We start from the raw sequence: 17,153 nt of genomic DNA, 5'->3' as shown, positions 1-17,153 counted from the left end.
GGAAGACCGCACAGGTTCGAAGCCAGCCGCGCCGCGCTGGCTTAGGAGACCCTGTTTCCAAATAAAAATGTAAAAATAGGTCTGGGAGTGTAGCCCGGATGTAGAAGGGCTTCCAGGAACCCCAGTACCACCACAAAAACAAACAAACAAAAAATAAAAACAAAAACAACTAAAAAGGACTTGGAGTGTAGCTTGGAGGTAGAATGACCTTGGAGTTAATCCCCAATAACAAACAAAACCCCCAAATTTCAGGGAGCTTATGAAATGCAGATGCTGGCATCAGAATCTCCAGATGTAGAACGTTTATATATATCAATATATCTATGTGTATCTGCTTCTTAGCAGTTGGGTCAGTAGAACCATTAGAATAAAATACAACTTTTTTCACTCAATATTAAAGGCTCTTCATATTTCTCTCCAATTACCTTTCCAGCCTCACTTCTTTTTCCCTTTCCCCTTCTCTCTCTCCTTCCTTCCTTCCTTCTTTCCTTTCCTTTCGTTTCTCAGGATTGAGTATTAAGCCCAAGACCTTGCACATGCTAGGCAAGTGCTGTATCATGGAGCAACATCCCCAGTCCTTTTAAATTTTAAACTTTACTATGAGACAGGCTCTTGCTAAGTTGCTGAAGCTGGTCTCGAACTCGTGATTCTCCTGTCTCAGCCTCTCACCGCAGCCTCCTGGGTGGGTAGTTGGAATTATAGGCGTGTGCCTCCACACTTGGCAACGGCATACGTCTTTACATGTTGGTCCTAATTAAATTCTTGCTGGCCATCTGGGTGTTCCTCACATTTTCCAGTCACACCCTTTAGCCTCCCAATCCCTGGCTCTGTGAAGCCTTCATAGCCAGAAGCGATTCTTAAACTTGAGTTTCTGAACCAGATTTCAGCTACATTCTGATTTATACTTTTGGATTCTTTAGCTTGCTCCAGATCGCTGTCAGCCCACATCTAATCTAGTTAGCCCTTTTTTATTATTATTATTATTCGTGCCTGCGGAGCCTTTTGCACTTGGCATAGGTATTAAGCACGAATTTGCAGGGGCAGTGCCATCGCCTGGCTTAGTCATCACTGTATCCCAGCGTCGTTAGCTGTTCCTGGCTTCTAGAGAGCTTTCCGCTCGTCTACCAGGATTCAATGAAGGAACCACAGAACCCAGACTAGTGTCGCCCACAGAACTACAAATCCCGGCGGGCATTGCGCGGACGCCGGCGACGTGATGACGCAAGGGGGCGTGCCGGGCCAGAGGGCGGGGTCGCCCTGCGGGTTGCTGGAGGCTGAGGCAGCTGTGGAACCTGGGGCGAGAGAGGGAGTGCGAGGAGGGAAAGGTGAGCCTTGCCGAGGGAGGGGACGCCCTGCCCGCGCCCCCGGCCGATGGAGCGCGGTAAGATGGCGGAGGCGGAGAGCCTGGAGACGGCGGCGGAGCACGAGCGGATCTTGCGAGAGATCGAGAGCACCGACACGGCCTGCATCGGGCCCACGCTCAGGTACCCCGGGCACCGGGCGATCGACGGGCGGGCGCGGGCCGGACCCGGGCAGGTTCCTGCGGGTCGGTGGGTCTGTTGACAGATCGCGGGGCGGGCGCCCGTCCCTCCCTTTGGAGAGACCCGCTAGCGACCCTCGGGCTGGGCGAGGCGGGTCTCCCCGCCAGCACCGACGTGGGTCCCTTCCCGGCCGCCCAAGCCGGTTGCTCGGGAGGCTCCGTGCGCCTCCTCGGGCGGGGCAGCCTTCGTTCCCCCGCTGAGGCTAGCCCTGCGCCGGGCGTGAGAGATCCGCGACAGATGGTGGCCCACCATCCCTGGGGACTGCACCCTTCTCCCTCTGACTCAAACCCGGTCCTGCCCTCGTTTAAGTCCTGTCTTCAGACAGAGCAGAATTTCACTCCACGGTCTCTGGGTCGAAACCAAACTCTTGCCGCACAATTACAACTACTTCTCAAAACGAGTCCCTGAAAATCCTAGGCCTTGGAAGAAGTTTCCTTCAACCCGTGCGCCCCTCTCCCGAGAGCGGATTCCCCATGAACCCTGTTAGAAGGACGAAATCTCCCCAAGGTGCAGCCTTCTGGTATTCTCATCGCTGAGGAAAATTTACCCTACTCCTCCCTTCCCAGTTACTATTACTTTGTGTGCACATCTCCATTTTATTTGGAGGCGTCAAAAACAAATTTCGACTTCTCTCAACATATTTAGTAAAATTTCGATGGCACTTGTTATATGTTTAGATGTTAAGGGATTTACAAATATAACATGCTATTAGGTGGGGACTAATATCACTCCCATTTTACAGATGAGATACAGAGAAGTTAAGTGATTTGTCCAAGGTCACAAAGAAAGTAAAGTGAGCCCGGCTGGTGGCGCACGCTTGTAATCCCCATGCTTGAGAGGCTGAGACAGGAGGATCACTCAGGTTCGAAGCCAGCCTCAGCTGTCTTAAGAGACCCTGTTTCCAAATAAAATATAAAGTAGGTCTGGGAGTGAAGCCCAGAGGTAGAAAGCCTCTGGGTTCCACCCCTCTCACCCCAAAAAAAGTGGATCCGGAGATTTCTGCTTCGTCTCTCTTGTTGCAGCGGCTGGGGATCCAGCTCAGTGCCTTGCAGCATGCTAGACAAGTGCTCTGTCACTGATCTGTCTCTCAGCCCACAGATGCTTTTAACTACTCTTGTTGCGCCTCACTTGGGGATTGCCATCTACCCTACTTCCTGTTGATAGTTACTCACCAAGCTGATTTTTGAACTACTTGTCCCTTTGCCCTCAGTTTTCTGGTGCCTTGGAACGAATTCATCCTGGATTTTTTCTGAGGTGTATTTTGATTTCCATGCACCCCAGGCATTGATAATTACCCTGCCCTGCCCCTCCCTCCAACAGTTACTCACTGCCTGCTTTTTGGTGGAGAGCAGCCTCCTGAAAGAGCGGCTGTCGGCAGAGGAGGCTGGAGACTTCACTCTGCGTCTCCATCTGCACAGCTTCCTTCTTGGGGGCACATTGTTGGCAGTTTCCTGCAAGTAACTGGTAGTTTGCCTTTGGTCCCTTTACAGTGACATTTAGCTCTGTTTGTTGGCCCAATTCTACCACGCACTTGCCTCCCTCATTGCATTGTGATTCAGACCACCATCCTTTTTTTTTTTTTTTTTTTTTTTTTCCTTTACTGGTACTGGGGATCCCCAGCCTTTTCAATTTTATTATTTGGAAACAGTCTTACTAAGTTGCTGACAACCTTACTAAATTGTTGAGGTTGGCTTCGAATCTGTGATCTTCCTGTCTCAGCCTCCCAAGTACTGGGATTATAAGCCTGTGCCACCATGCGCAGCTCATCATGCTCTTCATTTTCCATTTTCTTAAACTTTTAAGGGTCAGTGATCCTCATTTCATTGTCTTTTTGGTACTGGGGATTGAACCCAGGAGCATTCTACCTCCGAGCTACACACCCAGCCTTTTTTATCTTTTATTTTTGGGATGGTTTCACTAAGTTGCTGAAGGTCTTGCTAAGTTGCTGAGGCTGGTCTCTAACCTGTGATCCTCTTGTCTCAGCTTTCCAAGTACTGGAATTACAGTTGTGTACCACCAATGCCTGGCTTCATAGTCTTTACTTTTATAAAAACTAAGACCTAGTTACTAATGTTCTCCTAGGTGCATTATTAACTGCTGTTATTACTTGGTTTTTGTGAAAGAAAATGTTGCTGGGGTTTCTGAGGATGCTGTTTTAATGTCCTATAAGAAATCTGGAGCTGGGCATGGTGGCGCATGCTTGTAATCCCCGCGCTTGGGAGGCGGAGACAGGAGGATTGCACAGGTTCGAAGCCAACCTCAGCTACTTAGTGAGGCTTTCAGCAACTCAGTGAGACCCTGTTTCCAAATAAAATATAAAAAAGGTCTGGAAGTGTAGCCCGGAGGTAGAAAGCCTCTGGGTTCTACCCCCAGTACCACACACACACACACACACCAAAAAAAAAAAAAAAAGAAACCTGGCTGCCGAGCTGTAATTGGCAGTCTAATGAAACATCTACTGGAACAGTTGGATTGCCATGTTTTTGGTAAAGATTCCTTATCAGAGCATCATCAATTTTGTAATAAGTTGTTTGTGCATTTCAGTGGCTTTTGTTCTCATTTTATATGATCAATGATGGCTTTAGTGTTATTAATCTAGTTTGCTGTGATATATTAACTCTCAACCAAATGATACTACATTTTTTTTCCCTGTGGTACTGGGGGTGGAACCCAGGGACATTCTACCTCCGAGCTACATTCCCAGCCCTATTTTTTATTCTTTATTTTGAAGCAGGGTCTCACTGAGTTGCAAAGGGCCTCACTAAGTAATTTAGGCTGACTTTGAATTGCAATCCTCCTGTCTCAGCCTCTCAAATGCTGGGATTAAAAGTGTGCGTCACCACACCCGGCTACATATTTGTATCAATTGAGTTTTAGACTATAATTTTTAATATTTTGACATTAAGAATATATTCAGTTGTGGTTCGACTATGATACTTTTTCTCCCTGAAACATTCTTGGCTGCTATCATTGAGTTCTTTTTCCCATGGAGATTGGGATTTTGAGCTGGGTGTGGTGGTGCACACCTGTAATCCCAGTACTTGGGAGGCTGAGACAGGAGGATCCTCAGGTTCAAGGCCAGCCTCAGCAACTTAGGGAGACCCTGTTTCGAAATGAAAAATAAAAAGAGCTGGGGGTGTAACTCAAAGATAGAATGCCCCAGGTTCAATTCTCAGTACCAAGGGGAGAGAGAGAAAAAAAAAAAAAAGAAAGAAAGAAAGTGGGATATTTGTGGAGGTAGATGGATGAAAGTATCTTTTGCTCTGCGGAGATATTGTAAATGAAACCAAACGAAACCAGCCAACAAACAAAAAAACCACTAAAACATTTGAAAACATTCTAGAACCACGGCATGATACTATGAGTTAGTTGCTTTTCCTGATGTCTGTATCATTAATAGAGGATATTGATTTCTAGTCTTATCTTTTCTATGGGAGATAACCCTAAGTCCTACTCTTAGACTCAAGGTGTAATCAGTTGAATGTCTAATTGCACAAGCAATACAGGCTGTCTTTGTCTCTAGCCTCCCTTGCCTCTCTCTGCCCATAATCGTAGGGGATGAGCTCACCTTTTCCCCTTATCCCATTCAGAGCAGCAGCGTGCACAGGCTTGATGTTTCAGAGCCAGGTCTTACCCCGTTGTCATCTCTTGTTTTTCCATCACAAGACAGTTTGATTAAGGTTCCCAGCTCTAACCACTCTAAGCTGAAAATCTCAAACTCCTCTACCTGTCTTCATATTATATCCTTTTTATTTCTCTAGTATTGTACTAGAGATTGAGTCCAGTACTTTTTATTTTATCTTGAGATAGGATCTTACTGTGTTGCCCAGGCTGGCCTCAAACTTTCTTTCTTTCTGCCTCAGCCTCCCAAATAGCTGGGATTATAGGCTGGTGCCTCCATTCCTGGCTTGAGGTTATTTATTTATTTATCTATTTATTTATTGTGGTATTGAGGATTGAATCCAGAGGCATTCTACCTTTGAGCTACACCCCAGCCTGATTTTACTTTTTATTGTGGTATTGAGGATTGAATCCAGAGGCATTCTACCTTTGAGCTACACCCGAGCCTGATTTTATTTTTTATTTGGAAAGAGGATCTCTCTAGGTTGATGAGGCTCTCAGTACTTGCTGAAGCTGTCCTCTAACCTTCAATCCTCCTGTCTCAGCCTTCCAAGTACTGGGATTACAGGCATATGACACCACGTCCATCTTGGGGTAATATTTTTGAGGTATCAGATTCTTAGCTTTTTCTCAGATTGGTTTTCTAATCAAAGAGGGACTAGAGAGTAAAAATAAATTGATAGGGGTGTGTGTGTGACGGGATTGAATTCAGGGCATTCTACCTACAAGCTACACCCCAGCTCCTTTTATTTTTTGTTATTTATTTATTTATTTATTTGTGTGGTACTGGGGATGGAACCTAGGGACCTTCTATCTCTGGGCTACACTCCCAGAAATTTTTTTTTTTATATTTTTATTTGGAAATCGGGTCTCACTAAATTGCTGAGAGCCTCACTAAGTAGCTGAGACTAGCTACTAACCTGCACAATCTTCTTATCTCAGCCTCCCAAGCACTGGGATTACAAGCATGCGCCACCACGCCCAGCCCCTTTTACTTTTTTTTTTGAAACAGGGTCTTACTAGTTTGCTGAGAGTTTTGTTAAGTTGCTGAGGCTGTCCTTAAACCTGGGATTCTCCTGTCTCAGCCTTCCAAGTACTGGGATTACAGGCGTGCGCCACCACACCTGGCTTAATAGCAGATTTAAGATTAGTAGATCCATCTCTAAAATACTGGCTTAATATTCAATTTAAATGCTATATAAATTTTGTTTTTAATCTTTACAATTTATCAGTGAAAAATATTGCCATTAAAAAAATAGTTTTGTTAGCTGTGTATGGTGACACACACTTGTAATCCTAATACTTGGGAGGCTGAGACAGGAGGATTGCAGGTTTACATCCAGCCTCAGCTGCTTAGTGAGGCCCTCTGCAACTTAGACCCAGTTTCAAAATAAAGAATAAAAAAAAAGTAAGACTGGGGATGTAGCTTAGTGTTTGAATACCTCTGGGTTCAATCACTAGTACTACACACACACACACACACACACACACACACACACGAAAAAATAGCTTTATTAAGATAAACTTTATGCACCATCCAACCTATCCATTTAAAGTGTATAATTAAATGGTGTTTAGTATGTTCAGAGGATTGTGTAACAATTATCACAGTGTAATTTTAGAACATTTTCATCATTCCAAAAAGAAAGCTATACCCCTTAAAATTTACCCTTCATTTTCTTTCCCTCACTTCCTAGGCTGTTATTACTGTCTTTTTTATGGATTTGCCCATTCTAGCCAACTGGACATTTTGTATAAACGAAATCGTATGTTTTTTGGTAACCTGGCATATTGTTTTGAAGGTTCGTATATGTGGTAGCATATGTCAGGACTTCATTTCTTTTTATTGCTGAATAATCCTTGATGTTGTTATATATGTACCATTTTGTTTGGCCATCAGCTGTTGGACAGTTAGATTCCTTCCATTTGGGGGCTTCTATGATCAGTGCTGCTATGACCTTTTCGTCACTAGCTTTTGTGTGGACATATGTTTTCATTTTTTAGGTATATACCTAGGAGTGGAATTTCTTGGTCATATAGTAACTTTATTTTTAACTTTTTTTTTTGTGTGTGTGTGTGGTACTGGGGATCGAACTCAGGGGCATTCTACCTCTAAGCTATACCACAAGCTTTGTTTATTTTATATTTTGAAACAGAGCCTCACTAAGCTGCTGAGGCTGGCCTTGAATCTGTAATTCTCTTGTCTCAGCCTCCCAAGTACTGGGATTACAGGTCTCACCACACAGAGTTTATGTTTAACATTTGTGTGTGTGTGTGTGTGTGTGTGTGTGTGTGTGTGTGTGTCTGTGGTACTGGGGATTGAACCCAGCCAGGGGCATTCTACCTCTAAGCTATATCCTCAGCCCTATTTTATTTTTTATTTTTATACAGTGTCACTAAGTTGCAGAGGTTGGCCCTGAACACATGATCCTCCTATCTCAGTCTCCTAAGTACTGGGATTACGAGTGTGCACCACCACACTTAGCAGTTTAACATTTTGAGGAACCACCAGACCGGTTTTCAAAGAATCTGTACTACTTTACATTCCAAGAATCTGTACTACTTTACATTCCCTAGCAATGTATGAGTTTTCTAGTTTTTCATATCTCTGTCAGCACTTATTTTAGTCATCCTACTGAATGTGAAGTTATATCTCATTATAGTTTTTTTTTTTTTTTGGTACCTGGGATGGGACCCAGGGGCATTCTACTTCTGAGCTACATTCCCAGCCCTATTTTTTAATCCTTTATTTTGAAACAGGGTCTCACTAATTTTCAGAGGGCCTCAGTAAGTAGCTGAGGCTGGTCATGAACCTGCCTGTGATCCTCCTATCTCAGCCCTCAAGTACTAGGATTATAAGAGTGTGACACCACTCTAGGCTTTCATTGTAGTTTTTAGTTGCTTTTGTCTAATAGCTATTGTTTTCATGCAGTTATTTCTCATTTATCCTCTTTGGAAAGATGTCTAGTCATTCTTTGTTCATTTTTATTTATTTTTTAAATTTTTTGTAGTGCTGGGGATTGAACCCAGGATCATTCTACCTCTGATCCTTATATTGTACCCCAGACCCACCCACTCTTTCTTTTCTTTTCTTTCTTTCTTTTCTTTTTCTTTTCTTGCTTTTCTTTCATTTTTATGGTACTGGGGGTTGAATTCAGAGGCATTCTACCTTTAAGTTACACCCCAGCCCGATTTTTATTTCTTATTTGGAAACAGGGTCTTTACCTTGAACTATATTCCCAGCCGTTTTTATTCAATTTTATTTTTTATTTTGAGACAATGTCTCAGTAAGTTGCTCAGGCTGATCTAGCATTTGTTATCCTCCTGATTCAGACTCCTTAGTTACTGGGATCACAGGTTCCCAAAGGTGCCCCCGCTCCCAACTCTTTTTTTTCTTCAGCTGTTCAATGTTACTTTTATTTTTAAATTACACACAGTAATTGTACATACTTATGGGATACAGTGTGGTATTTCAGTATATATATATATATATATATATATATATATATATATATATATATGTATGTATCAAGACGATTAGCTTAATTCTTATATTTGTATATTTTCTTTTAACTTTTTCCATGTAGATTTTTTGTCACAGTAACTATTACATGAGTATAATGTGTGCCTTGCTTTTTCAGTTAACATGTTACATGCAGTTTCATACCTTGTTATATAGTCATGTCACTTTAGAGGCTTTATTCATGAACTAATTTACTCATTCACACATTCACTTATTTAGGTATTTATTGAGCAACATCTGTGTGCCACATCCTCTTCCAGGCTCTGGAATACAGCGGGGAACAAAATAGACAAGCCCTACCTTTAAGAAGTTTACTTTTTATGGAGTTTATGGGATGCTCAGAATAAAGCAATAAATAGATACAAGACAGTGATGACTGTCACCAGTGCCAGGGATGTTGCTCTCCAGTAGGTGGTTAGGAAAGCCATTCTGGAAAAGGCTACACAGCTTTCTGGGGAAGAACCTTCCCTAGAAAGAGCAAGGTAAGTGCCAAGGCTCAGGAGGAGGGCAGTGGCAGGAGGTGACGCTGGGGAGGAGTTGGGGTTGACATCATGTAGACTAAGGAAGAGATTTTATTTTTCGTTTTTATGTTTTTAAATATACTTCTATTGGTGCGTTGAGTCTCACATCATAAGGTAGTTCAGAGTGATAGGGACATACATGCACACAGCACCTGGTGAGCTGGTATTATAGTGAAGTATGGAACAGGAAAGTGACATGCTGGCACTGAGGCCGAGGAAGGAACGTTCTGGTGCTGCATGGAGATGATCCAAGTCAGAGAGAACGGAGAGGCCCCCTAGGGATGCTTGCACCGATAAGAGGCAAGGGGTGGTGTGGCAGGGAATGAGGAGGAAGAGTGAAGAAGTACTTGAATTGAGAATATATTTTGAAGGTAGAGGCAAGATGATAGATTAGTCATGGGGATTAAAGAAAGAATCAAAGGTGATTCTAAGGCTCTTGGTTTAAGTAACCAGATGGATGGTGGTGTTATTTATTGGAATAGGGAACAAGTAGGAGTTCTATTTTTTTAATATCACTTATTACTGTGTGATATATCAAGTGTGTGTGTGTGTGTGTGTGTGTGTGTGTGTGTGTGTGTGTGTGTTTTACTGGGGATGGAACCTCTGGGACTTCTACCTCCAAGCTATAGTCCCAGCCCTTTTTCTTTTTCTGATTTGAAACAGGGTCTTGCTATGTTTCTGGGACTTTTACTAAGTTGCTAAGGCTGTGATCAAGCCGGTGATCCTGCTGTTTCAGCCTCCCAAATCCTGGGATTACAGGCATGTGCCACCACGCCCAGCTCATATCTAGTTTTGAATCATCTTCTCCACTAGATTGTATATTCTAGGATAAAATGGATTTTGTTTCTGTTTGCTGCTGTATCCTGGAAACCTAAAGAGTTCCAGGCATATGGTTGTGGCTCAGTAAATATTTGTTGAACGGGATAAAAAAAATTGTATGCCAACTATTAATTATCTGGGAAGAAACTAATTTGCTGATTAACTGTCTTCAAAAATATGATGAGCTTTTTAAGCCAGGTGTGGTGGTATGCACTTGTATTCCCAGCTCCTTGGGAAGCTGGAGGCAGGAGTAGTACCAGTTCAAGACCAGCCAGGGCAACTCAGTGAGACTGTTTCAAAATAAAAATAAAAAGGGCTGTGATAAAGAGTTGATAAACAGTGATAAAGAGTTGCCTCGTAAGGCTCTGGGTTCCAGACTTAGCATGGCAAAAACTGAAACCAAAAACTCCCCCAAATTTTATTGTGAGCCCTAGCATGTCAGAAGCACCTAGTGTTTTAATTATATGCAATTGCATAATTCTTCTTTCTCTTCAGCAGTCAAAAGCGTAATATCAAATAATCAGCCTCTATAGCCTGCCATCCTTCAGTTTCATTACAGTAGGAAATAGAATAAATTTGGTGGTTTGGCAAAAAAGAGCAATTAGTTTTGAAAATATATCCTCATTGAGTTGTCATTGGAAAGGTGAGAAAACAGATAAATTCCTCTTATAGCTAATAAGTGAATGCTGTTTATGTCCATCAGCCATGGGCTTTTTGTATGATTTTATTTGTTTAAAGTAAAAAAAAATTCTTGAATTGCTTCCAAAGGAAGATTATTCTGATGTTTTATTGATTGACTAGATACAAATCACAGAAAAATAAGTAGCCAGAGAGAGAAATTAAATGAGTGTGGCATGTGGCAGTTATTTCTGTACTGAATTGTAAGAGTTTATTTAGTTATCAAATCAAATATATAGTGCTAATAGCCAGATCTAGAAATCTTACCTACATAACTTTGAAAATTAAAAAAAAATGATAGAGGTAAATTATTCCTTGCCTGGATTTGAAATATTTTATTTAAAAAATGGGAAGGATTTGTCTCATTCCCTCCATTTCTCATTGGTTTGCTGTTTATTCTTCTGTTGCTTTTTTTTTTTTAGTGTTTCTTTTTGTGTGTGCTTTTATCGGTGCATTATAGTCTCACATCGTAATGTAAATCATGTTGACAGTAACATGCATGCATATGCTCTTGGTGCCCCCTGACTACCCTCCCTCCCAGTATGGAGTGCCCAGATTGATGTTGGTATATATTTACATGTATACACGTAGTCTATGATAGTATTTCTATGTATGCACCTCAGTCTTCCTCCATCCTTACCCTTATATCTCCTCCCTGGCTCCCCTGAGGTTTTTCCTCATCATCTGGAGTCTCTCTTGTATCCCAGTTACTCCCTATCTTGCACATATTAAAGAAAACATATGACCCTTTACTCTGTAATTGGCTAATCTCACTTATCATAGTGTCCTCCAGGTCCTTCCATTTTCTTGCAAATGATATAATTTTATTTTTCTTTATTGCTGAGTAGAATTGTGTGTATTTTCCATAATTTCGTAATGCATTCATCTGTTGACAGACAACTAGGTTGGTTCCATAGTTTGGCTAATTGTGAACTGTTTTGCTGTGAACATGGTTATACATATAGTACTCTAGTTCTTTGGTCTTCTGTTGCTTTTTTATGCAAAGAGATGCACATATAATCTTAGTTTCTCCCTTTTTTATAAGCTAAATAGTATACTATAGACATAGCTTTGCAGCTTAGATTTTTTTTTTTTGTGCTGGGGATTGAACCTAAGGAGAGTCTACCTCTGAGCTTCACTCCAGCCCTTTTTATTTTTTATTTTGAAACAGGGTCTCGATTACTTGCCGAAGTTATCCTTTTTTTTCCTCCCTTTTTTTTTGCGGGTCTAGGGATGGAACCCAGGGGCATTCTACCTCTGAGCTACACCGCCAGTCCTATTTTATTCTTTATTTTGAAACAGAGTCTCACTGAGTTGCAGAGGGCATCACTAAGTAGCTGAGGCTGTCTGCGAACCGCAATCCTCCTATCTTAGCCTCCCAAGTACTGGGATTACAAGTGTGCGCCACCATGCCGGGCTTTTAGCAATGAGTAGCTTTGAATATTTGTCATTTCTTATTATACATTTCACACTTTATCCATGGATAGACTACTGGAAGTGGAATTGCTCAGTAATCTGTTACTTAATAGGTGTTACCCAGTGTGGAGGTTGTGTTCCCACTCTAGAGGTTGTGCAGTCTGTGAGATTACACATTTCTTCATGGCTTTTTCAACAAAGTTCTCTCATAGCTTCTTCAACAACACAAAGTCCCCCCCCCCCGCGGGTATGGCAAATGATAAATAACAATTTGGTGTATTTACTTTTTTTTTTGTGGTACTAGGGATGGAAACCAGAGGTATTCTATCTCCAAGCTACATCTGCAGCCCAATTTTATTTCTTATTTGGAAATAAGGTCTTGCTAGGTTGTTGAGAACCTCACTAAGTTGCTAAGCCTGGCTTTGAACCTGTGATCCTCCTATCTCAGCCTCTTAAGTACTGGAATTATAAGTGTGTGCTACCACGCCCTGCTCAAAATCGGTGTATTTTTAATGTGGACTTTTCTTATTATGAGTGACACTGAGCATCTCTTCCTTCATATGCTCAAGGGCTGTGTGTGTGTGTGTGTGTGTGTGTGTGTGTGTGTGTGTGTTGTCAGTTCACGTCCTTTGCATATTTTTCTATAAGGTTGGAATTTTTCTTTTTGACATTTTGCAGCACTAGTAAAAAACCTTTGATGGTTATGTTTTGCTTAAGCGCATCATTAGTACACAAGTTGAAATTCGTTGCAGTTGTTAAAGAAAGGCTTTATTTTTTAAGCAATGAAAGCTTCAGATGTGTTCCTTCATTGTTTTCCGTCATGAAGGGACATGAATAAACAGAGGGATTAAATAATTAATCAGGCTGGGCGTGGTGGTGCACACTTGCAGTCCCAGTACTTGGGAGGCTGAGACAGGAGGATCGTAGGTTTTCCCACCAGCCTCAGCAACTTAGTGAGGCCCTCTGCAACTTAGTGAGACCCTGTTTCAAAATAATAAAAAGTAGGGCTGGGAGTGTAGCTCAGAGGTAGAATGCCTCTGGGTTCCATCCCCAGTACCATACACAGACACACACACAAAATTCATACAAATTTTGTATCAGTACGCTATGACAATTTGAAATCAGGAGATTTTATTGGTGAGTACAGTGATACCTTTAGGCCATGCTGCTTCATACACAAATACAATTCTTAGAAAACCAGGGGACATCAACATTTTTGGTTTTGTTGTTCTTGTACTAGGGATTGAACCCAGGGTCATTCTGCCTCTGAGCTACACCCCCAGCCTCATTTTATTTTTCATTTGGAAAAAGGTCTCACTAAGTTGTGGAGAACCTCACCAAGTTGCTGAGGCTGACTATGAACCTGTGATTCTTCTGTCTCAGCCTCCCAGGTACTGGGATTGCAAGTGTGCGCTACCATACTCAGATGTTTTTATTGTTTTTGGTACTGAGGATAGAACCCAGGGACATTTTATAGATATATACCCCAGTCCTATTTTATTGTTATTTTTTCTTTATTTTTTGTGGTCCTGGGGGTAGAACCCAGGGGCATTCTACCTCCGAGCTACACCTCCAGCCCTATTCTTTATTTTGAAACAGGGTCCCACTGAGTTGCAAAGGGCCTCACTAAGTAGCTGAGGCTATCTGAGAACTGCAATCCACCTGTCTTAGCCTCCCAAATGCTGGGATTACAAGTTTGTGCCAACATGCCCAGCTCTTATTTTTATTTTAAAACAGGATCTCACTAAGTGGCTTAGATTCTCACTAAGTGATTGAGGGCCTTTCTAAGTTGTTGAGGCAGTCCTTGAACTTGAGATCCTCCCGTCTTACCCTCCCACACTCTAGGATTACAGGTGTGTGCCACTATACTGAGCTGGGTGTCAACTTTTTTTTTTTTTATGGTACTGGAGATTGAATCCAGAGGCAGTCTACCTCCAAGCTACGCCAACATGCCATCCTCTGGTCTCAGCCTCCCAAGTGCTGGGATTACAGCATGCACCACCACACCTGCCCTGATAACAACATTTTGATAATTTAAAAAATTATGATATGTATCCATGTTTACATACTTTTTAGCATCAGCACTGTTAGTTTATGTATTAGTTATAAGAATTATTGACAAAAACTATTATTTAGTGTGATTTACAATTTTGGATGACCTTTATCACAGAACTTTAGTTTGGAGCTGGGTGTGGTGGCACATGCCTGTAATCCTAGTACTTGGGAGGCTGAGACAGAAGGATCACAGGTTTGAGGCCAGCCTCAGCTACTTAGTAAGGACTTCCACAACTTAGACCTTGTTTCAAAATAAAAAATAGGTCTAGGGGTGTAGCTCGGAAGTATAATGCCTCCGGGTTCAATTCTTACTACTGAAAAAAAAAACAAAGAAAAAACCTTTAGTTTGGAATATGATATGTATGAATATTGATTGGGTCATTGAGAAAAATGATATTTGGATTCTTTATATCTCTGAAGTTTTAATTTTTGGCTACTGACATAATAATTGATTTAATCATATATCATAAGTCAGCTTCTGTCTGTAAGCAAATTAGTGAGTCACTTGCAATGAAATGTGTTGAGTTGAGATGCTGAGCGATGACATTTGAAGTTTGCTTGGGAGGGAATAGCAAAAACAGTGAGGGGAGGAATTAGTTACATACACAGAGCTGAGCCTTAAACTTGAGACCTGAGTGACTAATAAGTTTTTTCTTTCCCTTTTTTTTTTTTTGGTAATACTGAGGATTGACCTATGAAGTGTTCTACCTCTGAGCTACACCCTCAGCCATATTTTATTTTATTATTTTTTTTTGAGGGTCTGGGGATGGAACCCAGGGGCATTCTACCTCTGAGCTACACCCCCTGCCCTATTTTTTATTCTTTATTTTGAAACCGGGTCTCACTGAGTCGCAGAGGGCCTCACTAAGTAGCTGAGGCTGTCTGCGAACTGCGATCCTCCAGGTCTCAGCCTCCTGAATGCTGGGATTACAAACGTGTGCCACCACGCCCGGTTTATTTTTTTATTTTGAAACAAGGTTGCTCAGAGCCTCATTAAATTGCTAAGGCTAGCCTTAAACCTGCAGTCCTCCTGTTTTAGCCTCCAAGTACCGGTATTCTAGGTACGTGCCAACAAGCCTGGCTCTACTAGGTTATTTCTTTAGTGTCCTCCATGGCTGTGGGGAAGAAGGATAAAACTATTTTTGTTATGTAGTGGTATGGTATCTGTTGGAATAGTTAGGAAGCAAGGAGGGCATAATTTCTGATCTGGAAGAAGGTATACACTGTACATAGATTAGTTAATTCTTCATAAGTACAACTTTTAGTGGTTAATTGTTTTGCTATGTATTGAGTTTCAGTGGGTTCAAAGTTTTGTGTTTTTTGTCCTTTTTCTGAGTATGATACATTGCTGTGTTCTTGTTCTGTGTGTAGAGCAATATATACTTTAAAAGTAACATAGCTGTGAGTAAAATTAATTGTGTGTGTGTGTGCGTGTGTACCTGTGTGTGGGTGTATTTGAGGTACTGGGGATTGAACCCAGGGGCATTTGACCCCAGGCTACACCCTCAGTCCTTTTCATTTTAAAACAGAGTCTCCCTAGGTTGCTGAGAGTCTAGGTAATTTGCTAAGGCTAGACTTAAACCTCCAATCCTCCTGTCTCAACCTTGAAGTACTGGGATTACTGGTGTGCACCACCACACCTGGCTAGAATGAATGTATCTTCTTATGGAAGAAGAACCTGAATAGACTACATTATATCTTCAAAAAAGTAGAGTGGGAGAGTATCAGTGATAGTGCCAAGAGTCTCTCTAGAAATAATTTGGGGTGTTTTCTAACACAAGTAAAAGCTACAGCTGGGTGTGGTGATAGCACATCTGTAATACTAGTTCTTTGGAAGCTGAGACAGGAGGATTGCATGTTCTTGGCCAGCCTCAGCAATTTAGTGAGGCCCCTAGCAACTTAGCGAGACCCTGTTTCAAGCTAAATAAAATAGGGCTAGGAGTAAAGCTCAGAGGTAGAATACCCCTGGTTTCAATCCCCAGCACCAAGAATAAATAAATAAAATAAAATAAAATAAAGAAGAAAGAAATAAAGGGTACAATAATTTTGTTTGGGACAGTCTTAAATTTGAAGGTTAAGAAAGCTAACCCACCCACTGGGGACACTGCCAACTAAGAACTTAATTATAGACATTCTACTTTAAGCCATTTAACATAGAAAACATACTGGGTGGAAAATTTATGTCTTATTAAATAGGCTATTTACCTGGAATGTCTTGAATCTATCTTGTCGTAGTTAAAATTTTTAAAAATTGAGATATGTTAACTCCGAAGAGCAAATGGCTGATAAAACAAATTTAAAGTTGTGATCTACATTTATATACCTCTAATTTAAAGCTTTAAAATACAGCCGGGCGTGGTGTCGCATGCTTGTAATCCCAGCATTTGGGAGGCTGAGACAGGAGGATCATGGCTCAAGGACAGCCTTAGCTATTTAATGAGGCCCTTTGCAACTCTGTGAGACCCTGTTTCAAAATAAAGAATAAAAAAAATAGGGCTGGTGTCTCAGCCTCCTAAGTAGTGGGATTACAGGTGTGTACCACCACACCCAGCGAGGAATAGGACTCTCTAAACCCCTGTCTGCCATTCATTCTTGAAGATCATCCCATTAACACACATTTTGCCTGGTAGTGAGTTTATTTTCATTTACTACTGTGGCTTGGTAAATTGTTTTGGAATGGTTGTATCATTTGATTATTTAGATGCTTCCAGTGTTTAGAACTCTATATAATGTTCTTTTGTATGTTAGATAAATAATGAAGGCTATTTGCCCAAAATGATAATTTGAATTAAAATTAAAATAATAGGATCTCTTGCTTTAAATGGTCTTTGGTTAAAAAGCATGCTTGTAACTCCAGTACTTGGGAGGCTGACAGGAGGATTGCAGGTTCGAGCCTCAGCAAGTAGTGAAACTCTCATCAACCTAGTGAGATCCTGTTTCAAAAAAAAAAAAAATAGGGCTGGGGGTATAGCTTGGAGG

The 17,153-nt window shown here is 41.5% G+C and overlaps 1 protein-coding gene across 3 annotated transcripts in view; it reads left to right on the top strand.

Annotated features, from left to right (window-relative positions):
* Positions 1-1,371: 1,371 nt before the first annotated feature.
* Positions 1,372-17,153, top strand: part of EXOC6B (exocyst complex component 6B) — a gene marked incomplete at both ends in the record, with an annotated part of 525,714 nt that continues 509,932 nt past the window's right edge. For all 3 annotated transcript variants that reach the window (XM_080712088.1, XM_080712087.1, XM_080712086.1), the window contains one exon: positions 1,372-1,484. In XM_080712088.1, coding sequence (XP_080568214.1) covers positions 1,372-1,484 — 113 coding nt within the window. The remainder of the gene's footprint in view (positions 1,485-17,153) is intronic.

The sequence above is a fragment of the Muscardinus avellanarius genome (assembly GCF_963383645.1).
Source record: "Muscardinus avellanarius genome assembly, chromosome: 15".
Lineage (NCBI taxonomy): Eukaryota > Metazoa > Chordata > Mammalia > Rodentia > Gliridae > Muscardinus > Muscardinus avellanarius.
This window is presented reverse-complemented; position numbering and strand designations above follow the sequence as displayed.